The sequence below is a fragment of the Carcharhinus amblyrhynchos genome, chromosome 4 (genome assembly GCF_965287045.1).
Source record: "Carcharhinus amblyrhynchos chromosome 4, sCarAmb.v2.hapA, whole genome shotgun sequence".
NCBI classification, from domain to species: Eukaryota; Metazoa; Chordata; class Chondrichthyes; order Carcharhiniformes; family Carcharhinidae; genus Carcharhinus; species Carcharhinus amblyrhynchos.
The window spans coordinates 2,157,241-2,183,184 of NC_137327.1; the positions used below are offsets into that span (position 1 = coordinate 2,157,241).

Genomic DNA, 25,944 nt, shown 5'->3' on the forward strand with positions numbered 1-25,944 from the left:
ATTCATAGAAACATAGAAAATCGGACTGGGGGAGGCCATTTGGCCCATTGAGACTGCTCCACCATTCATTATTGTCATGGCTGATCTTCCAATTTACTAACCTGTTCCCACTTTCCTCCCATATCCTCTGATTCCCTTTGCCCCAAGAGCTATATCTAATTCCTTCTTGAAAACATAATGTTTTGGCCTCAGCTTTCTGTGGTAGAAAATTCCAAATGGTGAAATTTGAACTCAGTAAAAAATCTGGAATTAAAAATCTACTGATGACCATGAAACCATTGTGGAGGTTCACTGATGTCCTTTAGGTAGGGAAATCTGCCGTCCTTACCCAGACTACACGTGACTCCAGACTCACAGCAATCTGAAATGCCCTCAGGGATGGGCAATAAAAGTTTTTTAAAAGTTTATTTATTAGTCACAAATAAGGCTTAAACTAACACTGCAATGAAGTTACTGTGAAATAAATGCTGGCCCAGCCAGCGATGCCCATATACCATGAATGAATTTAAAAAGTCTCCTACACACCCTGACACTTCACATACCCACACTGAAACTCTCATGTACTCACTAACGCACAGCTGAGAATCATAGAAACCCTACAGTGCAGGAAGAGGCCCTTCGGCCCATTGAGTCTGCACTGAACACAATCCCACCCAGGCCCTACCCCCATATCCCTACATATTAGACCCACTAATCCCCACATCCCTAGACACTGAGGGGCAATTTTAGCATGGCCAATCAACCTAACCCGCACATCTTTGGACTGTGGGAGGAAACCGGAGCACCCAGAGGAAACCCACACAGACACGAAGAGAATGTGCAAACTCCACACAGACAGTGACCCGAGCCGGGAATTGAGCCCGGGACCCTAGAACTGTGAAGCAGCAGCGCTAACCACTGTGCTACCGTGCCGCCCCGTGCCCATTACTGGCACATTTGTAAACCATGTAATAAAAACAGAAAATGTTGTTAATATTGAATGTATTGAGTGTGCAGAGAAACAGCTTCAGATCCAGGACCTTTCAGCAGCTCTGATCTGCGGAATATTTCCAGTGTTTATTTCAGATTTGCAGCATCTGTAGTGTTTTATTTTGGTAATGTGTCTGACGGTTCACACAGACTGCAATCTTGCTTCATGGAGTCTGCTTCTTCCTGAGTTCAGCTCAATGATTTTAGATGTTTTTCTCCCTCACTTTCTCCCAGGTGCTGTTTCTCACCCATTCTCTCTGGTCTGATGTGAAACTGCGGAGTTACAATCTGGAAAATCAACCCATTCTCTCTCTGAATGAGGAAGGATTGGCCTCTGTCCTCTCAAACTCCAGTGCAGTCTCCACCCCGGGCTGGGGGGTCTGGTTTCTGGGCACTCCTGCAACTAAGATCCCAACAGCCGGTGTCGCGCAAGTATGATCCAGATAAACTCCGAGACTGTGCGTAATAATTTAACTTAGCTTGGCTCAGAGACAAGAGAAAGTGTCCAGAGACCGGGGTAAACCGAGATAGACCGCGTTAGAGACAGAGAGGGGGGGGGGGCAGAGTGAGAAAGAGACTGACAGAAAAAAAAGAGAGACTGACAGAAAGTCGGCAAAAAAAAGACGAAGAGAGACAGCAACTGAGAGCGAGATAGAGACACAAATAGAGAAAAGGGGCGGGGGGGGGGGGTACTGACAGACGGAGAGAGAGAGGAGAAAGACTGACGAGGAAAAGAGACAGGGAGAGAGAAGGGCCGGGAGAGATTCACAGAGAGAGAGAGAGATTGATAGAAAGACAGCAAAAAAAAAGGATAGAGAGATAGGGAGAGAGAAGTCAAAGAGAGAGACTGACAAAGTGTGACAGGGAGAGAGAGATAGCGAGAAAGACAAGTAGAGAAAGAGAGATAGGTGAGGATAGACCGATGAGAGGAGATAGAAAAGAGAGGGAGAGAAATAGAGGAGAGATGCCTGAACAGGCTGACAGAGAAAAGTGAGCAAACCATAGGCGACACTGAGGAGAGATGAGAGTCTCTCAAACCAAAAACTCAGCCACTGGCACTGAGAGACTGACACAGAAAAAAACCTCACGAGGGTTAAATATAATTTATTACATGTTTTCAAAATTGCTGGACATATCAAATATCGGTACAAATGAGTTTTTAAAAATCTGTAAAGTTTCTATCAACATTGCGGCTGCTCCCAGGATTCACACGTTCACATTCGGAATAAAAACAGAGATTCTGTCTCCGTCTCAGAGACAAACTCAGACACAACTCCCAGAGAGAGTGTGTGGGAACAGCTGAGATACAGTCCAGTGCAGAGTGATATGAAAAACCCAGCACACTAAACAGCGGCTCAGAAAACTCTCTCTACTTCGGTTACAATCTCCAACCGGATTGGAAATGATCCAGACGGGGTGAGCTTTGCTTTGTAAACCGGCCCCGGAGCTGCCAGCTGATTCACCTCAGAGAAAGTTCAACAAATATTCTCTGCCCATCACACAGAAAACTCTGCACAGTCGCTTCAATAACACATTGCTGCTTATTTACTGAGTTCTCCCCACCCCTTCTCCCGGGCTCACTCTGTAGCCCAGTAACAGCTCCTTCCACATCCTGGCCCAGAGGCTGTGAACATTTCAAACCTCTTCACCCGCGGGGGGCAGATCCATCCCGCTGCCGTCTGCAGAGTGGGGTTAGAGTCAGTGTTCAGTCTGAGCCCGTGTCTCAGTCTCAGGTGGACGGGCTGAGCTGTGCTGGTGATGTAGAGTTGAGAGAGAGAGAGTTGGGGGAATTACACAGCTCAGTCTGTGTGTCTCTCTGTGTCTCTGTGTGTCTGTGTGTGTGTGTCTCTCAGACACAGTCATGCACAGCTGCCCATGGCTTTAAGTAGAGAGTCCTCGGGTAGTTGTCTGAACAATCCCCGCAGAGTTTCCAGCTCCCTGTTGAGTTGTTCCAGCCTCTTCCGGAGCCTGTCATTATCGGTGCTGAGCTCCATCACTTTGTGCTGGGTCTCCACATTGCGGAGCTTGGCTTTATCCCGGCTCTTCCTCACCGCGATGTTATTGCGCTCTCTCCGGAGCCGGTACTCCAGGCTCGACTTATCCACCGACTTCTTCCCCTTGGCCGGGGGGGGCAGCCTGGGCTGGGGGCTGGACACGGGGGTGGGCGGTGGGGTGGGGTGGGCAGCCTGTAGCTGGACACTGGTCTGGGCGCACTGGGCCACCTGGTACTGGAGGTGCTGCATTGGGAAAGCGCCGCCGGGGCAGCGCTCCCCGGGCTCCTGTTTGACCATGACTGAGGCTGCGGGGGGGCTGAGGCAGCAGAAAGCCCCCGGAGCGGCTCCCTGCCCCCGGAGGCCGCTCAGTGCCCCCCTGTGAGTGCCCCCCAGCTCCGGGCCCAGTTTGGCCGCTTTGGGGATCCCCAGGCCGGCTCCGTGCCCCCCCGCCGCCCCCCCCTGCTGCTGGCTGAATAAATCCGCCAGGAAATCCTCGTTAAAGGCGGCAGGGTCGATGTAGGCGCTGATATCGATGGAGTTCTCATTCTCACAGATACCCCCCAGCTCAGAGGGGGGGTCCCGGTAACTGAAAACCCCCCCCGGGACCGGGCCCCCCGCCCCCAGAGCCCGCGGCTCCGGCTCGTAGAAATTGGGCAGCTCCATGGGCGGCCGGAGGGAGGGGAAGCCGGAGGGGCGGGGAGGGGGCTCCAGGGCGGGGGGGGGGGGGGGGGGGTGAGAGGGTCCCGGGGGGGGGGGAGTGAGAGGGTCCCGGGGGGGGGTGTCCGGGGGGCGGTGTAGGGGGCAGGGGGGCTCTGTGCTGGGACTGGGGGTCTCCGGGGGGGGGGGGGGACAGAGACACGAAGATCAGTGAAATAATAAAAAGTAACCCACTGCCGCCCCGAGTGCCGCTCTGCCGCCGCCGCTCACTGTCACTCTCACTGGGTGCCGGTGTCCGGGAGATCGCTCTGCCTCTCCCTTTGGGTGAGCTCTGTGTCCGGGTCAGCTCTCTCTGGGTGATCGCTCTGTCTCTGGGTGAGCTCCGTCTGTCTCTCCCTCTGGGTGAGCTCCGTCTGCCTCTCCCTCTGGGTGAGCTCCGTCTGTCTCTCCCTCTGGGTGAGCTCTGTCTGCCTCTCCCTCTGGGTGAGCTCTGTCTGCCTCTCCCTCTGGGTGAGCTCCGTCTGTCTCTCCCTCTGGGTGAGCTCTGTCTGCCTCTCCCTCTGGGTGAGCTCTGTCTGCCTCTCCCTCTGGGTGAGCTCTGTCTGCCTCTCCCTCTGGGTGAGCTCTGTCTGCCTCTCCCTCTGGGTGAGCTCTGTCTGCCTCTCCCTCTGGGTGAGCTCTCTCTGTCTCAGGCTGCCCAGCGCACATTATTCCGCCTTTTATACCCCCTCCACCTCCTCCTCCTCCCCCCCGCCTCCTGGCCCAACCCACAGCACAAAGCCGGGTCCTAATGCCCGTCTCCGCTCTCTAACCCACAGCCCGGGCAATAACCCCCCCGGGGGCAGGGGGTGCAAAGACCCTTCATTCTGACACCAAAGCCCACTGACAGAGAGCCTGCACCCCTCTCAGTGTCACTTTCCCAGCTGACTGGAAGATGCCGATTTGGATCTTTCTCTTCCCGGGCAGGGAGGGGACAGAGGCTATCACAAGGCAGGGGCTGATCACCGGAACCGAGTCGGTTCCGGAGTCAGTGACTTTCCCCCTGAACCCGCACCCCTTTACCTGGCAAACATTCCCATTAACTCCCCCATCCCCAAAACTTCAGCATCCAAAACCCCACAAAAAACTGCCCCGAAAACCCCATCCCCTTAAACCCCTCCCCTAGACCCCAAAACATTGCCCCTAAAACCCCAAAATACTGCCCCTAATAGCCCCTAAACACTGCCCCTAAATCCCCCTAAAACCCCAAAACACTGCCTCTAAACCCCTCACCCCCTAAATCCCTTACCTCAAAACATTGCCTCGAAACCCCCAAAACCCCAACCCCCTAAAACCCCTCACCTCAACCTTTAAACCTGCACCCCTAAACTCCAAAACCACACCGACTAAACCCCTCACCCTGATATCTCCCCACTCATCTCCAACCCCCAACCCATTCCCTAACCCCGACCCCCTCACTCCCCACTCCTCCCCCATTCCTTACCCCTAAGCCCCACCCCTCACCCACTAACCCCCATCCCTCCCGCATCCTTCCCCCACCCTGGGACAGTTGGTTTGGGAATGCCTCGGAATTACAGTTCTCTGGGTGAAGCACATTCTGAGAAGTCACAGTCAGGTTTGGGATTGGGATGAAGCTCACTGAGGGAAGAGGGTTGAGTTGGTTATTTCCTGCTGGGTTTACAATACCTGTTCAATAATCTGCCTTTAATTAAAGACCGGCAGATGTCAGGGATTCAGGCTGAGAGTTTGGAAGCAGCATCATAAACACAACATAATGGGGAAAGTTTGATAAAGAAAGTGTTACAGGAAGTAAATGTGACACTGAGAGGAAGTGAGCAGGAGAGGCAGTTTTTAAAAATACATCACTAACTGCAGCAACCAGTCTCTACAGGGTCTCTACAGCAAGGAGGAGAGGGAGATGGAGACCCCCCGCCACCCTCCGCCCCCCCGTAAGAGAATTACACCCAGAGATACTGGGTGTAATTCTAATTGTGTCATTTCAAACCTCCACGTTGTCTTTTTTTTACATTTTATGATAAATTTCGATATTCCATTAATAATGGGGACGGAAAAAGTGTTTGTCATGCTTAACACACAACCAGGGTAAGGATGTCCCAGTGTTACAAAACAAGAGGACACAGGTACAGCACAGGGTTAGATACAGAGTAAAGCTCCCTCTCCACTGTCCCCATCAACACTGTAAAAAGTCTGACAACACCAGGTTTTAGTCCAACCGATTTATTTGATAATACTCACAAGCTTTCCAGGGGACTGCCTCTTCGTCAGGGAGGCAGTCCCCTCGAAAGCTTGTGAGTATTATCAAATAAATCGGTTGGACTAAAACCTGGTGTTGTCAGACTTTTTACTGTGTTTACACCAGTCCAACGCCGGCACATCCACATCATGCCCATCAACACTCCCAGGACAGGTACAGCAGGGGGTTAGATACAGAGTAAAGCTCCCTCTACACTGTCCCCATCAAACACTCCCAGGACAGGTACAGCACGGGGTTAGATACAGAGTAAAGCTCCCTCTACACTGTCCCCATCAAACACTCCCAGGACAGTATAGTTGTTCATCCATCGACATTGATGAGGACCTCGCCACCATTAAGTCATTTTGAGGCTGGTTGCGGTGTGTCCAAAGATGACTGATCAGGCCAATTCAGGCATGGAATGTCCTGGCATATATTGGACAGACTTGTGTAGACACTGTAGTTGTTGTGCTGGTGGCTCTGGACTTGCGCAGCTTGCGCTTAAGTTGTGCTTTGGCAATACACTTTGCTTCGTGAGCTTGACAGCCTTTGTGGGTAAGGCAGTGCCAGGGAGAGTTGTTTTGTGCCAGCGTTTCCCAGGTGGTCGTGTCAATGTCAAGCGACTTCGGGAAGGCCTTGAGTGTGTCTTTGAAATGTTTCTTCTGCCCTCCATGCGAGCGTCTTCCAGCAGAGAGTTTCCCAAAAAGGAGTTGCTTGGGTATGCGATCATCTGACATACGGATGACATGACCTGCCACCGCTTCTGCGCTCTCATCAGCAGTGTGTGGACTGATGGTAGACTTGCTCTCGAGAGAACTTCAGTGTCTGGTACTTTGTCTTGCCATCTGATGCATCTACAGGGCCATGGTACTCACTACCCTCCTGTATGCCTGTGAAATGTGAACTGTGTATCAAAGGCATGCAAGACAGCTCAGTCATTTCCACATGACTTGTCTTCGCAGAATATTACGCTTATTACGTAGGACAGTATAGCATGGGGTTAGATACAGAGTAAAGCTCCCTCTACATTGTCCCCCATCAAACACTCCCAGGACAGGTACAGCACGGGGTTAGATACAGAGTAAAGCTCCCTCTACACTGTCCCCATCAAACACTCCCAGGACAGGTACAGCACGGGGTTAGATACAGAGTAAAGCTCCCTCTACACTGTCCCCCATCAAACACTCCCAGGACAGGTACAGCACGGGGCTAGATACAGAGTAAAGCTCCCTCTACACTGTCCCCATCAAACACTCCCAGGACAGGTACAGCATGGGGTTAGATACAGAGTAAAGCTCCCTCTACACTGTCCCCCATCAAACACTCCCAGGACAGGTACAGCACGGGGTTAGATACAGAGTAAAGCTCCCTCTACACTGTCCCCGTCAAACACGGGACAGCATGATGGCACAGTAGGTAGCACTGCAGTCTCACAGCATCAGAGACCCAGGTTTGATTCCTGGCTTGTGTCACTGTGCAGAGTGTGCATGTTCTCCTCGTGTCTAGGTGGATTTTCTCCAATTTCCTCCCACCGTCTGAAAGACGTGCCAGTTAGGTGCATTGGCCATGGTAAAATTCTCCCTCAGGGTACCTGAACAGGCACCAGAGTGTGGCAACCAGGGGATCTTTACAGTAACTTCATTGCAGTGTTAATATAAGCCTACATGTGACACAAATAATACACTTTAAACAATCCCAGGACAGGTACAGCACGGGGTTAGATACAGAGTAAAGCTCCCTCTACACTGTCCCCCCATCAAACACTCCCAGGACAGGTACAGCACGGGGTTAGATACAGAGTAAAGCTCCCTCTACACTGTCCCCCATCAAACACTCCCAGGACAGGTACAGCACGGGGTTAGATACAGAGTAAAGCTCCCTCTACACTGTCCCCCATCAAACACTCCCAGGACAGGTACAGCACGGGGTTAGATACAGAGTAAAGCTCCCTCTACACTGTCCCCCCCCATCAAACACTCCCAGGACAGGTACAGCACGGGGTTAGATACAGAGTAAAGCTCCCTCTACACTGTCCCCATCAAATGCTCCTAGGTGAATTATGGTAAGATTGAGATACAGTAAAGCTCCCTCTCTGCCTGTTTCTCTAACTGTCTGAGCAGTTGCTGATGTGGACTATTTGATGATTTCTGACACATTTACAGACAAGGCCATGACCCTGTAGAACATTGTTATACATCTTAGTCAATATTTTACCAAAGACAGTTCCATTGCCCCTGTCCAGAACTCTAATCACCAGTTTTTCATCTGCAGCAGATAACTGGGAATGAGTTACAAACACTCTAATCTAATCTCGGCTTCAGATGATGCCCTGAGAGGTTTATTAACATCATCTGGATTCCACAGATTAGATTGCAGCCTCGCAGTCAGTTGCTGCACACTCTGATTTGATAGAATACACGTTGGACTATCTGCTCAGTGTCACAGAGTTCATTATTCCGGCTGGAACAGTCTCAGCCCCTGTCTGCTTGTCCCTGTTCCAATTCAAGACAGATAGGGCAGTGAGATCCCGGGTTCAACCTGCCTTTGAGCCGAGTTAGCTGTAGTTGATGTTGATCGTGGAGAATCACATGTGTCACACATGTAGAACAAATGCCTGAGTGAGGGGATAGAAGGTGAACAGACACAAACAGGAACTGGAAGAGAATCTGGAATGTTTAAAAGCTGTAACTGTTTACACCCTAAAGCCCATTGGCACGGCAACAGGAGGGGGGCAGATGAACTAGAATGAAACCAGGGTTACATTATTAGTGCCAGCTTCACTCTCAAACATGCAGAACCTTCCTTTCACTGAGGAGGTTGGGGAGTGAGTCTTCTTATTGAGGCATTTAAAATTCTAAAGGGTTTTAATAAGGAAATATTAAATATTTCTGCTGATGAGAGTAACCAGAACAAAGTGACAGGTCTTCACAGTAAAGTTCAGTGTTTAACAGGACATAGTTTTACATTTTAAGGAGAGTGGGAATCTGGAACTCTGACACCCTAAAGACCCTGGATTCTGGGAGGCAAGTAGAGCGTAAAGACATCTAGGGATATGGAGCAAAGGCAACTAAATGGAGTTAAAAAACAGATTAGCCATGACCTGATTAAATGTCAGAATGGGCTTGAGGGGCCAAATGGCCTCTGCTTGTCCATGTGCTTGGTATTTTATGAGGTGGGACTTCTGATCATCGTCCAGATGTTGAAAAAGCTTACAGAGATTGCCAGAGTCTGGAAGGAGGCATGTAGACAGAGGCATGTTCTCCTCTGTGCTTCCTGAAGTCAATGACAATTTACTTTGTTTTGTTGGTATTGAGGGAGAGATTATTGTCGCCACACCAGTTCACCAGATTCTCTCTCTTTAGCCATGTCGTGTTTACATAGGATAGAGCAAATGGATTTTATTGAGAGATTCCCCCTAAACCAGATCCTCACTGAGGATAATGCACAGAGGGAACCTGGCACTCTTGAACCTGACCCCCTAGCTAGGAGTTGGGGGAAAAAGATCATCTGACACCTCTTGTAACTAACCTCAGGGCAAAGGATGCACAGAGAGTGTCTGATGACCCTCGACCTAGACCTCCAACACAGACTGGAGGTGGAAGTCTGAGTGGAAACTGACGGCAGAGGAAATGTACAGTAAGCAGTATTCTCACAAACAATGGTCTGATTGTAAGAAATACACCATTTAAATCTTACCCACTGTTATCTCACCTTTATCTCTCTGTCCATCTCGGAATGCAGCTCCCTCCAAACGCACAACTCTGTATGGGTAAACACCTCAACAATCTCTTACAATCATCTCGTTATAGTCATCAGAATACATTTAATGACTAAGAAAGCCAAAATAAATCACTCCTGGGAAAGTTTTATAAATGCAAACATTAAAAATAAAATAAAACCACAGTAAGATTTTTTTTTTAAAAAATGAATTGGTGAGTAGTTTGGAACTGGGCAGGTACGGTTACCCGGAAACAGTCTTGTACCTCAACATGTTCTGATAACCAGTCAGCTCACATCACGTTTACATAGAAACATAGAAACTCGAAGCAGGAGGAGGCCATTCAGCCCTTCGAGTCTGTTCCACCATTCATTTTGATCATGGCTGATCATCAAATTCCATATCCTGATCCTGCCATCCCCTATACCCTTTGATCACCTTCATTCCAAGAGCTATACATACTCCTACTGTACATTTTCATATAAAATACATAAAAATTTAGAAAACATACTATTTCATTCTAAATATTTACTCTCTCATGGGATATGGGAGTTGCTGGCTGGGCTAGCGTTTATTGCCCATCCCTAATTGTCCTTGCACTGAGTGTATCGCTGGGCCATTTCAGAGGGCAGTTGAGAGTCACTGACATTGCTGTAGCTCTGGAGTCACATGTAGGCCAGACCAGGTAAGGACAGCAGATTTCCTTCCCTAAAGGAAATGAGATGGGTTTATCCGACAATTGACAATGGTTTCATGGTCATCAGTAGATTCTTAATTCCAGATCTTATTTTATTGAATTCAAATTCCACCATTTGCTGTGACGGGATTTGAACCTGGATCCCCAGAACATTAGTTGAGTTTCTGGATTAATAGTCCAGCGATAATATCGCGAGGCCATCGCATCCCCAAGGTCAAAAGACCAAGGCCAGCAGTTACATGAGAACGTTGGCACCTTCAGATCATTCCACATAAATTGTTATTCCTTCATTTTCACTGGGCACAATTCTGGGACTCCCACCAGAACGGCATTGAGGGTGTAGTGTATGTGAGTGGGAATGCAGCCCAGCACCACCTTGTTAACAGTAAAGTAGTGATGAGCAATAAATGCTGGCCTAGCCAGCAATGGCCATATTGCAAGAATAGGTTATAAAGAAAATACTCTGCTCCCTCAGACAGTCGCATGGGATCTTTAGCCTGAATGAGGGGATGGAGTGGCAGTGCAGCACTGCGCAGTGAGATTCTCAGTTAAGGTTCTATCCCAGAGTGAACCTTCTGGGTCAGATGCTGAAATGGAAGCCTAGCTGTGGGAGGCTGCAGACTGCACTGTGAGAGGTACTGGGGAAAGGGACAGGTTAAAAAACAACAAGCAGACCAGCATCCTCCTGTGGGAAATTGAGCACACGCATGTTCAATACGTGTCATTTCCTTGATGCTTGTGCAGGATAGTATTAAATGAGCCATGATAATGTCTCAATTATAAAATCTTGGCATGCGTGTTATTACACATTGTGACACAGTGCTGACATGTCAGTAGGATAATAGGTGGATAATAGGTGCCAGCTCAGACACTCAACCAAAAAACTGAAAACACTAAACAACTGAGTTGTTAAATGTTATAAGCATTGATATTACCACTGGATGAATGAAAACTGTGACCCAATTATCATGCAGACAATTCTTGCAGCGTGACAGAGGGAGTGGTGGAGACAGAGACTATTCTATTTTCAAGGAAAATTCATAGAATGATACTGCACAGGAGGCTATTCGGCCCCTCATGCCTCTGTCTGCTCTTTGAAAGTGCTGACTTGATTTGATTTATTCTTGTCACATGTATTAACATACAGTGAATAGTATTGTTTCTTGAGCGCTGTACAGACAAAGCATACCATTCATAGAGAAGGAAATGAGAGAGTGTAGAATGTAGTGTTTCAGTCATAGCTAGGGTGTAGAGAAAGATCAACTTAATGCGAGGTAGATCCATTCAAAAGTCTGACAGCAGCAGGGAAGAAGCTGTTCTTGAGTCGGTTGGTACGTGACCTCAGACTTTTGTGTCTTTTTCCCGAAGGAAGAAGGTAGAAGAGAGAATGTCCGGGGTGCTGTCCAATTAGTCCCATTCCCCCAGTATCTCCTCCTAACCTTGTACCTTCTGTTCTCTGTTTTGAGTATTTATCCAATTCCCTTATGAAAGTTCCTGTTGAATCTGCTTCCAACTCCCCTGCCCTCCCTCCCCCCCCACCACCACCACCTCACCCTGCCCCGCCCCGCTCACAGGCAATGCTTTACTGATCACAACACCTCACTGTGTAAAAACATTCTCGTCTGCCCTCTGGCTTTTTTGTAAGTTCCTCCTCTCCTCCCCTGCCCCTCCCTGACTCCTTTACCTTCTTTAGACAGGACCTTCCTCATTAATCTCTACTTCACTCACCTTACATTTTTAAAGAAATGTAAAGCACTTTGGGATTTTTTTGTACATTAAAACTTCCCATTAATGCAAGGTGAAAGCTTTTCTCAGCAATCTTCTTCATGTCCCCGTCCTCCAAGCCTTCTGCTAGAGGTGCCACCATAACACCAAATAATCCTCCTCCCAATCTTTATAAAGGGGTTCCCCTCTATCCATCCCTTCACATTCTCCATCCAGAAACACTTCCCCTTCATCTCGCCATCCACACCTCCCTCTTTCCATTCATCCCCTTTTCTATTTATCCCTTTGTCTCTATATCCACCCCCTCCCCTTCTCCATTTAACCCCTCCCCCTGCATCCAACCTCCCTCTCCATCTACCCCGTCCCCTCTCCATCCAACCCCCTCCCCCTCTCCACCTACTCCCCTCTCCATCTACCCCCTCCCCTCTCCATCCAACCCCCTCCCCTCTCCATCCAATGCCCTCCCTCTCTCCATCCAACCCCTCCCCCTCTCCATCTACCCCCCTCCCCCTCTCCATCAAACCCCCCCTTTCCATCTACACCCTCCTCCTCTCAATCCAACATCCTTACCCTCTCCATTCACTTCCCTCCCCCTCTACATCTAACGCCCTGGGTATCTATCCCCCTCTCCCTCTTCATCCAACCCCTTGCTCCTCTCCATCCAACCCCCCTCCCCCTCTCCTTCCACCCCTCTCCCCCTCTCCTTCCACCCCTCTCCCCCTCTCCTTCCACCCCTCTCCCCCTCTCCTTCCACCCCCTCCCCCTCTCCTTCCACCCCTCTCCCCCTCTCCTTCCACCCCCTCCCCCTCTCCTTCCACCCCCTCCCCCTCTCCTTCCACCCCTCTCCCCCTCTCCTTCCACCCCTCTCCCCCTCTCCTTCCACCCCCTCCCCCTCTCCTTCCACCTCTCTCCCCCTCTCCTTCCACCCCTCTCCCCCTCTCCTTCCACCCCCTCCCCCTCTCCTTCCACCCCTCTCCCCCTCTCCTTCCACCCCCTCCCCCTCTCCTTCCACCCCTCTCCCCCTCTCCTTCCACCCCCTCCCCCTCTCCTTCCACCCCCTCCCCCTCTCCTTCCACCCCTCTCCCCCTCTCCTTCCACCCCCTCCCTCTCTCCTTCCAGCCCCTCCCCCTCTCCTTCCACCCCCTCCCCCTCTCCTTCCACCCCCTCCCCCTCTCCTTCCACCCCCTCCCCCTCTCCTTCCACCCCCTCCCCCTCTCCTTCCACCCCCTCCCCCTCTCCTTCCACCCCCTCCCCCTCTCCTTCCACCCCCTCCCCCTCTCCTTACACCCCTCTCCCCCTCTCCTTACACCCCTCTCCCCCTCTCCTTACACCCCCTCCCCCTCTCCTTCCACCCCCTCCCCCTCTCCTTCCACCCCCTCCCCCTCTCCTTCCACCCCTCTCCCCCTCTCCTTCCACCCCCTCCCCCTCTCCTTCCACCCCTCTCCCCCTCTCCTTCCACCCCTCTCCCCCTCTCCTTCCACCCCCTCCCCCTCTCCTTCCACCCCCTCCCCCTCTCCTTCCACCCCCTCCCCCTCTCCTTCCACCCCCTCCCCCTCTCCTTCCACCCCCTCCCCCTCTCCTTCCACCCCTCTCCCCCTCTCCTTACACCCCTCTCCCCCTCTCCTTACACCCCCTCCCCCTCTCCTTCCACCCCCTCCCCCTCTCCTTACACCCCCTCCCCCTCTCCTTCCACCCCCTCCCCCTCTCCTTACACCCCCTCCCCCTCTCCTTCCACCCCTCTCCCCCTCTCCTTCCACCCCCTCCCCCTCTCCTTCCACCCCTCTCCCCCTCTCCTTCCAGAGTTTGCTCTCCTGGTTCACCCTGTAAGAAAGAGTGTAATGTTATCCGAGAAAGAGGCAGCAGTGACTGGGGCAGAAATCCAATCGGAAAGAGGATGGAGAATTGAATACAGAGAAATAAAAGTTATCAATACTGAAATAAAGAGTAAAGGAATTAAACCGAGGAAGAACAAACAACAATCAACACAAGATTGTATTTAATGACATTTATATAATTATGATTTAAATTTATATATAATTACACATACATTTCTATACTGCAAATAATGATATTTAATTACATTGACATGTCACCCAACACAATTAGATATAATTAACTGTCATCTGATCTGTTCTGACCAATGCCACAGACAAGTCAGTAACTGAACCTGACATGCTGATTCACCCAGTTTTCACACTCCAACTCCCAGATACTGAATGCACAGCAATCTGGAGGAGGAAAAGTTAGTTTCTATTGTATAGTTAGTTACTACAATTTATAAAAAGGACATGTTTGGCTAAGATAAGTGTGGGTTGTTACAGGCAGAGTCAGGAGAATTTATACTGGGGAATAGAGAAATGGTAGAGAAGTGAAATGATCACTTTGTGTCTGTTTTCACTCAGGAAGATACAGGAAAGCTCCAGGATGTACAGATCTAAGGGACTCTGGAGATTGAGGAGTTGAAGGAAATTAGTATCAGTAAGAAGGTTGTATTGGAGAGATGAATGGGAAAGTCCTGAGAACTGGTATTCTACATCCAGAATGTTGAGTGAAATTGCTGTAGAGATAGAAGGTGGGATTTTTCTCTCATTCTGTGGTGTTTTGCGGCAGTGGGAGGTGCCGTGCACTCACTGGTGCAGGATCTTATGGTCTTACTATTGTCTGAGAGTCTCCTTTTGAACACAACCCTCGCACCGGGAAACCCTTCACAGGGTCGCGTCATTGGCAGTGGGACCCTGAGATCCCGCTGGCGTGAATATGAGCAAGATTTTGGCAAATGGATGTCGTGATGATCATCTTCTGAAAGTCTATAGATTCTGGAATGGTTCCTGAAGATTGGAAAGTGGTAAATGTCACCCCATTGCTTAAGAAGGGAGGGAGAGAGAAAACCTGTTAGCCTGACATCAGTGGCAGGGAAAATGCTAGAATCCATGATAAAGAATGTGATAAATGATATTAATGATCTGATTGGGGATCATCAGCATGGATTTATGAATGGAAAACCATGTTTGATGAACTTGTGGGAATCTTTTGAGGATGTTACTAACTAATATTTAGAAAGGGTGGATGTAGTGGCTGGAATTCTCTGGCTGTTCACATCAGTGGGATCTTCAGTTCCCGGTGTTCCCTGGCCATGCGCTTCCCGATGGTGTGGAGTGAACGCAAAGAGAAATCCCATTGACAGCAATGGGACCAGAAAATCCCACAGCCAGTGAATAGTGCACCATCTCCCACACGCTGCAGAGAGGCCAGAGAATCCACCTTAGTGAACTTTCAGACAGCTTCCGATAAAGTCCCCCACAGGAGGTTAATTAGCAAGTTAAAAGCACATGGGATAGGAGGCAACACACTGGCATGGATTGAGGATTGGCCAACAGGCAGAAAGCGTTGGAATAACACAATCATGACTGGTTGGCTTTTCAATGCCTTTTACACCCACCAATCCCAGAACTCTTTACATTTTTAGTAATCGAGGAATGAGAGGTGATCTCATTGAAACCTATAAAATACTGAAAGGAACAGACCTGGGTAGATGTAAGTAAGATGTTTCCCTTAGTTGGAGAGTCTCAAACCAGGGGGCGCAATTTCAAAGTAAGGGGGATGCCACAGAGGACCGAGATGAGGAGAAATTTCTCCACTCAGAGGATGGTGAATCTTTGGAATTCTCTACCCCAGAGGCTGTGGAAGCTCGGTCATTGAATCTGTTTAAAGTAGAGATTGATAGATTTTTGATTACCAACAATGTAAAGAGTTCTGGGATTGGTGGGTGTAAAAGGCACTGAAGAGGCCAATCAGTCATGATTGTATTAAATGGTGGAGCAGCTTGATGGGCTGAATGGCCTCCTCTTGATCAACCTTCATGTTGCTGTTACTGACCTCCAGATGAAATTAATAACCGCTTTCCAATTTGCAAACTTTGCTGACTGATTAACGATTGAAATATGATTCACGCAGTAAACTTTTTTTTTGTCCTTAACCAGATAGAAAGAAATACATCCTAATCACAACTGACCCCACCGATAATTTTAAGAACACAGCATTCTCTGGCATAGAATCTTAGAAGAAGCATCGAAAGCTTAGAGCACAGAGAGGCACCACGTGGCCCATTGTGTCTGTGCTGGCTGAACAATGAGCCAACCCAATCCAACCTCACTTTCCAGCATTTGTTCCACAGCCCTCGCCTATCCAGACACCTATTAAATAAATTGAGGGTTACTGTCTCCACTGACCCTTCAGATGCTGCTCCAGACCCTCACAACCCATCAGGAGTTGTAACTTTAGAATAAAAAACTGAAGATGTTATCCATTATTTTGGAAGGGAGAAAAAAGGAAGTTTCAAATCAGTTTAACAATAAATCTGGGGAAGTTACTGAAATCTGATTGAGGATCTGCATAGCTATTGGCTGATTGAAGAGATTTATTAGGTCATGTCTGATGATCTAGTTGAATTTTTTTGAGGATTTGATTTATTTTTGTCACAGTTTTTATAAATTAAATATATAAAAAGGAAGAGGCTGGCTAGGGTGAATGTTGGTCGTTTAGAGGATGAGAAAGGGGACCTGGTGGTAAGGGATGGGGATATGGCTAAGGTATTGAATAACTTTTTTGTTTCTGTCTTCACGGAGGAGGACGTGAATAATTTGCCGGGTGTTAGCGATGGAAAGGTGGTAGGACTGGAGGGTCTTAATGACATTACTGTTACTAGAGAGGCGGTGCTCGACAGACTGGAGGGGCTGATTGTGGACAAGTCCCCAGGACCGATGGAATGCATCCGAGGGTTCTGAAAGAAATGGCGGAGGTGGTAGTGGATGCCTTGGTGGTTATTTTCCAGACGTCGCTGGATTCCGGGGAAGTGCCGGATGATTGGAAAATGGCTAATGTTACGCCGTTGTTTAAGAAGGGTGCCAGGCAAAAGGCGGGGAATTATAGGCCAGTTACTTTAACGTCTGTGGTAGGTAAAATGTTAGAATCTGTCATTAAGGAGGAAATTGCGAGGCATCTTGAAGGGAATTGCTTGATAGAGCAGACGCAGCACGGTTTCATTAAAGGGAAGTCGTGTCTGACAAATTTACTGGAGTTCTATGAGGATGTGTCTAGGGCGGTGGATAGAGGAGAGCCGGTGGATGAGGTCTTTCTAGATTTTCAGAAGGCGTTTGACAAAGTACCTCACAAGAGGTTATTGCAGAAGGTCGAGGGACATGGAGTTGGGGGTAGGGTGTTAGCGTGGATAGAGGATTGGTTGTCAAATAGGAGGCAGAGAGTGGGGGTCAACGGGTGCTATTCGGATTGGCGGATGGTGACTAGTGGAGTGCCCCAGGGGTCGGTGCTGGGGCCTCAGCTTTTTACCATTTATGTAGATGATCTGGAGGAGGGAACCGAGTGTAGGGTGTCGAAATTTGCTGATGACACCAAGATTGGGGGAACGGCAAATTGTGCGGAGGGTGTGGAGAGTCTGCAGAAGGATCTAGATAGGCTGGGCGAATGGGCCAGGAAATGGCAAATGGAATTTAATGTTGGCAAGTGTGAGGTGGTCCACTTTGGTAGGAAGAATGGTAGGAAGGACTATTACTTACGGGGCGAAAAACTGCAGCAGGCGACGGTGCAGAGGGATCTCGGGGTCCTTGTGCATGAGTCGCAAAAACCCAGCTTGCACGTGCAGCAGGTGGTCAGGAAGGCGAATGGGATGCTGGCCTTCATAGCGAGGGGGATTGAATATAAAAGTAGGGAGGTCTTGCTGCAGCTGTATAGGGCATTGGTGAGGCCACAGCTGGAGTACTGTGTGCAGTTTTGGGCGCCGCACCTGCGCAAAGATATTTTGGCCTTGGAGGGAGTGCAGAGGAGGTTTACTAGGCTGATACCAGAGTTGAGGGGGTTGAGCTATGAGGAGAGGCTGAATAAACTGGGCTTGTACTCGTTAGAGTTTAGAAGAACGAGGGGAGATCTCTTTGAGACGTATAAGATGATGAATGGGATGGATAGGATAGAGGTGGAGAGGCTCTTCCCGCTCAAAAAAGACAGTAGGACTAGGGGGCACAGCCTCAAGATAAAAGGGGGGCGGTTTAGAACGGAGTTGAGGAGGAACTTCTTCACTCAAAGGGTGGTGAATCTCTGGAATTCTCTGCCCGTTGAAGTGGTGGAGGCTGCCTCGCTAAATATTTTTAAGATGCGGGTTGATGGGTTTTTGATAAGAGAGGGGATTAAGGGTTATGGGGAGAGGGCGGGAAAGTGGAACTGAGCAGCGACAGATCAGCCATGATCTTATTGAATGGCGGGGCAGGCTCGAAGGGCTAGATGGCCTACTCCTGCTCCTATTTCTTATGTTCTTATGTTCTTACATGTATTGACATACAGTGAAAAGTATTGTTTCTTGTGTGTTATACAGGCAAGGCATACTGTTCATAGAGAAGTGAATGAGACAGTGCAGAATGTAGTGTTACAGTCATAGCTAGGGGGTAGAGAAAAATCAACTTAATGTGAGGTCGGTCCATTCAAAAGCCTGACGGCAGCAGGGAAGAAGCCGTTCTTGAGTTGGTCGGTACGTGACCTCAGACTTTTGTATCTTTTTCCTGACGGAAGAACGTGGAAGAGAGAATGTCCGAGGTGCGTAGGGTCTTTAATTATGCCGGCTGCTTTGCCGAGGTGGCGGGAAGTGTAGACAGAGTCAATGGATGAGAGGCTGTTTTGTGTGATGGATTGGGCTACATTCACAACCCTTTGTAATTCCTTGCGGTGTCACTAGGATGGTAGATTGTCTTATGGATGTTCTCGATACAAATTAAGAAGTCTCACAACACCAGGTTAAAGTCCAGCAGGTTTATTTGGTAGCAAAAGCCATTAGCTTTCGGAGCACTGCCCCTTTGTCAGGTAAGTGGGAGTTCTGTTCACAAACCCTGTTTGTGAACCCTGTTTATGAACAGAACTCCCACTTACCTAACAAAGGAGCAGCGCTCCGAAAGCTAATGGCTTTGGTACCAAATAAACCTGCTGGACTTTAACTTGGTGTTGTGAGACTTCTTAATGTGTTTACCCCAGTCCAATGCCGGCATCTCCACATCATCAATACAAATTGTCAGAGACTCTTCAACAACTTTCCACACTACTGAGTTTGCAAAAAGACTGCTTTTCCTTATTGATTGAATGTTACAAGTGGTATCCCCCAAGGATCTGTACTGTGGCCACAGCTTTTCACACCATATCAATTAGTTAAATGGAGAGAGAGTAAATATCTAAATTTACAGGGTATAAGTGTATTTTTATTACAGCATAATGGTGTTGCTTCCATCCTGAATAATTTAGCTCCTGTTTTTGGATTGTTTGATCGCTCCTCTAGCTTCCAAAGAATTTTCACTGATCTTGATATTTGGTTCCATTCTGATGTTGAGTAGAAAATCAGCATGGTCAGCACTGCTGCCTCACAGCACCAGGGACCCGGGTTCAATTCTGGCCTTGGGTGACTGTCTGTGTGGAGTTTGCACATTCTTTCTGTGTCTGCCTGGGTTGCCTCCAGATGCTCCAGTTTCCTTCCACTGTCTGAAGGATGTACTGGTTAGGTGCACTGGCCATGGTAACTTCTCCCTCAGTGTAACCCGAACAGTTGCTGGAGAGTGGCGACGAGGGGATTTTCACAGTAACTTCATTGCAGTGTTAACGTAAGCCTACTTGTGACACTAATAAATAAACTAAAAAAAAGTTGGGAGATTAGCCATGGTAAATGTTTGGGGTTAGAGGGATAGGGCATGGGAGAGGGCCTGGGTAAGATGCTCTCTCAGAGTTGGTGCAGACTCAAGGGGCTGAATGGCCTCTTCTGAACTGTAGGGATTCAATAAAGGTCATCCAGGCTGAACTCCAGTGTGATAAGGCAGGAGTGCGGTAATGTCAGTGGTGCTGTCTCCCACACCAAGGCCCCATTGGACCCTCTTGGGTGGATGTTAAAGATCCTGTGGTGTTGTTTCTAGAGGAGCAGGGGACTTTTCCCAGTGTCCTGCTCAATATTTATCCTTCAGCCAACATTACTGAAACAGATTATGTGCTGTCTGTGTGGTGTTGTTGTGTACAAATTGGCCTTTCGGTGATAGAATACACTCCACTTACCTGGATGGGTGCAGCTCCAACAACGCTCAAGGAGCTTGACACCATCCAGGACAAAGCAGCCCCACCTGACTGGCACCACACCCACAAACATCCACTCCCCCACCACCAATGCTCAGTAGCAGCAGTGTGTACTATCTATAAGTTGCACTGCAGCAATTCACCAAAGATCCTTAGACAGTGCCTTCCAAACCCATAACCGCTCCCTTCTAGAAGGACAAGGGCAGCAGATGCATGGGAGCACCACTACCTGCAAGTTCCCTGCCAAGCCACTCACTATCCTGATTTGAAAACATATTGCCGTTCCTTCACAGTCGCTGGGTCAAAATCCTGGAATTCTCTCCCAAATGGCATTGTGAGTCAACCCACAGAACATGGAGGACACAGGATGTTGCCTGGTATGGAGGGCATTAGCTCTGAGGAGAGGTTGGAGAAACTTGGTTTGTTCTCACTGGACCGATGGATGTTGAGGGGAGACCTGATAGAAGTCTACAAGATTATGAGAGACATGGACAGAGTGGATAATCAGAAGGTTTTTCCCAGGGTGCAAGAGTCAATTACTAGGGGGCACAGGTTTAAGGTGCGAGGGGCAAGGTTTAAAGGAGATGTACGAGGCAGATTTTTTACACAGAGGCTGGTGGGTGCCTGGAACTCGCTGCCAGGGGAGGGAGTGGAAGTGGATATGATAGTGACCTTTAAGGGGTGTCTTGACAAGTACATGAATATGATGGGAATAGAGGGATATGGTCCCCAGAAGGGTAGGGGGTTTAGTTCAGTCGGGCAGCATGGTCGGTGCAGGCTTGGAGGGGCCGAAGGGCCTGTTCCTGTGCTGGAATTTTCTTTGTTCTTTGTTTTTTGAAGCGATTCGAGAAGGCAGCTCACCACCACCTTCTCAAGGGCAACTAGGGATGGGCAATAAATGCTCACAACACCAGGCATTGTGAACATTTGTTGTCAGCATCTCACAATCCTGGTGTTGTGAGACTTCTTAACTGTGTTTACCCCAGTCCAATGCTGGGATCTCCACATCAATAAACACTGGCCAGCCAGTGACGTCCATGTCCCATGAACGAATAAAAACTATATAGCAGTGACTACACTTCAGAGCTACTGCATTGATTTTAAAGTACCTGGGGACAGCCTGTGGTGAAAGTAGGCGCTATATAAATGCACCTCTTGCTTGGCTTCTGCCGCCAGTGACGTCTAATGGGCGGGACAACGGAGGGTGATCTTCCGATTGGTTGTAGCATCTACCAATCCAGCTGTTCTGCATTATGATTGGTCAGTTTGACTGTCAATTAGCTGAGGGGCGGGTGTGACCTGCGACTCCTGAGCGCCCATTGGTTCAAAATGTCCCAGTGCACAGGTCGGAGCTTCTATTGGTTAAAACGCCCGTCAATCAGTCAGCGCATTACATCATTCACCAATAGTGTGCACTGATTGGCTGTCAGCGCTGTCAGTCGGCAGGGAGATTGCGTCATTCTAGGAATGCGCGGCTCTGATTGGTTAATGTCCTGTGGGGAGGGGCGGGACCGCCGGGTCTGGAAAAAAATCCCGAGAAACCCGAGAGGCCCCGAGCCCGAGCCCGAGCCCGGGGAGAGAGAACCCGAGCCCGGGGAGAGTGGAGCCCGAACCCGGGGAGAGTGGAGCCCGAACCCGGGGAGAGAGAACCCGAGCCCGGGGAGAGAGAGGCCCCGAATCCGGGAAGAGGGAACCGGCCGCGAGGAGCAGGTAAGGCCCGAGATGCCCGGGGCCGGGGCCGGTGAAGAGGAACCGGAGCGGGGCCCGGGTTGAGGACAGCCCCTCCCCGGGTATTTGCTGCACAGAGAGGCCGTTTGACTGGGAAACCATTGGGGGGCGGAACTCTGAGGAGAAGATCGGCCTCCAGTGGTGGGGTGGGCCGGGGGGGGGGGGGTGACCAGGTGTGTAGATGAGGGTAGTGCAGTGGATGCAGTTTATATGGATTTCAGTAAAGCCCTTGACAGGGTCTCACATAGGAGACTTATAAAGAAGGTAAGTGTACATGGGATACAGGGTCATTTGATAATGTGAATTCAAAATTGGCTCAGTTGTGGGATATTGAGGGTGATGACAGAAGGCTGTGTTAGTGGCTGGAATACTGAGGGGGAACAGTGGTTAGCATTACTGCCTCGCAGATCCAGGTTTGATTCCCAGCTTGGGGCACTGTCTGTGTGGAGTCTGCACCTTCTCCCTGTATCTGCATGGGTTTCCTCCCACAGTCTGAAAGACGTGCTGGTTAGGTGCATTGTCCATATTCTTTCAATGTACCTGAACAGGTGCCAGAGTGTGGCGATTACAGGATTTCCACAGTAACTTCATTGCACTGTTAACGTAGCCCTATTTGTTACACTAAATAAATAAACTTAAACTAAACTTAGGGAGCTAGTGCCTATTGGCGTACCACAGGGTATCTGTGCTGGGCCCCCTATTATTTGTCATTTATATAAACATATGTTGATTGTGTGGGGGGTGGGATCAGTAAGTTTGCAGATGACACAAAGATTGGCCGGGTGGTTAACAATGAGGCTGAGTGCCGTGGGCTACAAGAACATACAGACGGAATGGTCAAATGGGCAGATAAGTTGCAGATGGAATTTAACTGAGAAGTGTGAGCTGATATACTTTGGAAGAAGTAATTTGACAAAGTAGTCAATGAACAATAGGATACTGAGAAGTTCTGTAGAACAGAGGGACCTTGGCATGTTTGTCCATAGATCTCTGAAGATGGAAGGGCATGATAATAGGGTGTGAAAAAGGCATATGGGACACTTTATCAATCAATGTATAAATTACAGAAGCAGGAAAGTCGTGTTGGAGTTGTATAAACCTTTGGTGAGGCCCAGCTAGAGTGGCAGTAGCTTTGACCAAAAGGTCATCTGTACACGAAACATCAACTCTTTCTCTCTTTACAGATGCTGCCAGACCTGCTGAGATTTTCCAGCATTTTCTCTTTTGGCCACAGCTGGAGTACTATGTACAGTTCTGGTCACCACATTATAGGAAGGATGTGATTACACTGATTTGATCTGATTTGATTTATTATTGTCACATATATTAGCATACAATAAAAAGTATTGTTATTGTGCTATACAGACAAAGCATGCTGTTCATAGAGAAGGACAGACAAGAATGCAGAATGTAGAGTTACAGTCATGGCTAGGGTGTAGAAAAAGATCAACTTAATGAGGTAGGTCCACTCAAAAGTCTAACAGGAGCAGGGAAGAAGCTGTTCTTGAGTTGTTTTACGTGTCCTCAGACTTTTGTATCTTTTTCCCAATGGAAGAAAGTAATCAAGAGAATGTCCGGGTGCGTGGGGTCCTTGATTGCGTTGCCTGCTACAAAGAAGCTAGAAAGAGTTGTGAACGTAGCCCAGTCCGTCACACAAACCAGCCTCCCATCCATTGACTCTGTCTACAGTTCCCGCTGCCACAGCAAAGCAGCCAGCTCCAGACTCCCCAGACGTTCTCTCTTCCATCTTCTTCCGTCATGGAAAAGGTACAAAAGTCTGAGGACATGTACCAATGGACTCAAGAACAGCTTCTTCCCTGCTGCTGTCAGACTTTTGAATGGACCTACCTCGTATTAAGTTGACCTTTCTCTACACCCTAACTATGACTGTAACACTACATTCTGCATTCTGTCCTTTCCTTCTCTCTGAGCGGTATGCTTTGTCTGTATAGCACACAAGAAACAATACTTTTCACTGTATATTGTCACCAGGTTGTTGCCGTAGATGGAACGTTTAAGTTATGAAGAGAGGTTGGGTAGGCTTGGGTTGTTTTCTCTGGAGCAGAGAAGACTGAGCGGGTGACTTGAGGTGTACAAGATTGAGGGGTTTGGACAGAGTGGATAAGGAGCAGCTGTTCCCCTTAGTTGAAGGGTCAGTCACAAGGGGACACAAGTTCAAGGTGAGGGGCGGGAGGTTCGGAGGATGTAGAACATAAACATAGAACATTACAGCGTGGTACAGGCCCTTCGGCCCTCGATGTTGCGCCGACCAGTGGAACCAATCTAAAGACCCTCTAACCTAAACTATTCCAATGTTATCCATATGCCTGTCCACTGACCATTTGAACGCCCTTAAAGTTGGCGAGTCCACAACTGCTGCAGGCAGGGCATTCCACACCCTTACTACCCTCTGAGTAAAGAACTTACCTCTGAAATCCGTCCTATAATTACCACCCCTTAATTTAAAGCTTTGCCCCCTCGTGTTAGCCATCATCTGAGGTAAAAGGCTCTCACTGTCCACTCTATCCAATCCTTTGATCATCTTGTATGCCTCAATCAGATCACCTCGTAATAAAGAACAAAGAACAACCCAGCATGGGAAACAGGCCTTTCGGCCCAACGAGCCCGCGCCGCCGCATCCTCCTACACCTACCCTGCCCTGTGTGTCTGCGAGTGGAACCCCTAACTTAGCCAGATTCGGGGAGAATAGTGTCAATTTGGTAAAACCAATCAGCCTAAGAGCACATCTTTGGGGTGTGGGAGGAAACCCACGCAACCACAGGGAGAATGCGCAAACTCCCACAGACACAGGCCCAAATCCATGTATCTGCACAGCTAGCAGTGCTAGTCACTGAGCTGTTGCGGCGCCCGTCTACCGGTCCAGGATCAAGCACACACACCGACACGAAGTACTAGGCCACTCCCAGAGCAGCCCACACATGACCCACCGTGTGCATGCCCCTTGTTTGACAACAAGGTGGACCTCCACCTGCGGAATAAAAAGACAAAAACATTAACATATAAGTCTGCATTTCCGGTGTCTCCCGAGGCTCTGACCCTATTTAATACCCCCTACTATAACCCTCCATCCTTGTTTCGCTCATGTGTCTATCTAAGTAAACCTTAAACAAGTCCAACATTCCTGCCTCCACCACCCTACTTGGTAGCGCGTTCCATACCCCCACGATCCTCTGCATGAAGAATCTTCCTCTCACATCCAAATTATACTTCTCCCCCCTCACCCTTAGATCATGACCTCTCGTAATTGTACCCAGTCTAGGGAGCAGCCTCTCACTATTGACTCTATCTATTCCCTTCAGTATCTTGTATACCTCTATCATGTCTCCCCTCAATCTCCGTCTTTCCAAGGAGAAAAGTCCCAGTTTCTCCAACCTTTCCTCGTAACTCAGTCCTTCCATGCCAGGCAACATCCTGGTAAACCTCCTCTGCACCCTCTCCAGAGTCTCCACGTCCTTCCGGTAGTAAGGTGACCAGACCAGAGGAGAGGCTGAGGGATTTGGGGTTGTTTTTGCTGGAAAGAAGGCGGCTAAGAGGGGATCTTATTGAAACATATAAGATGATTAGAGGTTTAGATAGGGTGGATAGTAATAGCCTTTTTCCTCTGATGGAGAAATCTAGCACGAGGGGGCATGGCTTTAAATTAAGGGGTGGTAGTTATAGGACGGATGTCAGGGGTAGGTTCTTTACCCAGAGGGTGGTGAGGGATTGGAATGCCCTGCCTGCTGCAGTTGTAAATGCGCCTAGTTTGGGGGCGTTTAAGAGATCCGTGGATAGGTTTATGGACGAAAAGGGATTGGTTTAGGTTAGTGGGTCATTGTTTTGTAACTTGTAACTGGTCGGCGCAACATTGTGGGCCGAAGGGCCTGTTCTGCGCTGTAATGTTCTATGTTCTATGTTCTATGTTCTAGAACTGGACGCAGTACTCCAAATGCGGTCTAACCAATGTTCTGTACAACTGAAGCATTAGACGGCAGCTCCTATACTCTATACCCCTTCCTATAAAGGCTAGCATTCCATAAGCTTTCCTCACAACCTTCTCCACTTGTGTCGCAACCTTCATAGACTTGTGAAC

General features: G+C 49.0%; 2 protein-coding genes across 3 annotated transcripts in view; one reads left to right on the top strand and one right to left on the bottom strand.

Moving 5' to 3' along the window:
• Positions 1-1,381: 1,381 nt before the first annotated feature.
• cebpg (CCAAT enhancer binding protein gamma) overlaps positions 1,382-25,944 on the top strand; it is a 53,064-nt gene continuing 28,501 nt past the window's right edge. Inside the window, exon 1 of one of the 2 annotated variants that reach the window (XM_080186668.1) lies at positions 1,382-1,401. The gene's annotated coding sequence lies outside the window, so the exon portion shown is untranslated. Of the gene's footprint in view, positions 1,402-21,686; positions 21,834-25,944 lie in introns of those variants that run through there. The other variant, XM_080186666.1, reaches the window with a different exon arrangement.
• On the bottom strand, positions 2,058-3,675 carry cebpa (CCAAT enhancer binding protein alpha). Its single transcript, XM_080186664.1, has one exon. The coding sequence runs from the start codon at positions 3,624-3,626 to the stop codon at positions 2,829-2,831; it is 798 nt and encodes a 265-aa protein (XP_080042790.1). The 5' UTR covers positions 3,627-3,675; the 3' UTR covers positions 2,058-2,828.

Excerpts from the sequence above, each read along its gene's own strand:
- cebpa (XM_080186664.1), bottom strand. The coding sequence starts at position 3,626 with ATGGAGCTGCCCAATTTCTACGAGCCGGAGCCGCGGGCTCTGGGGGCG.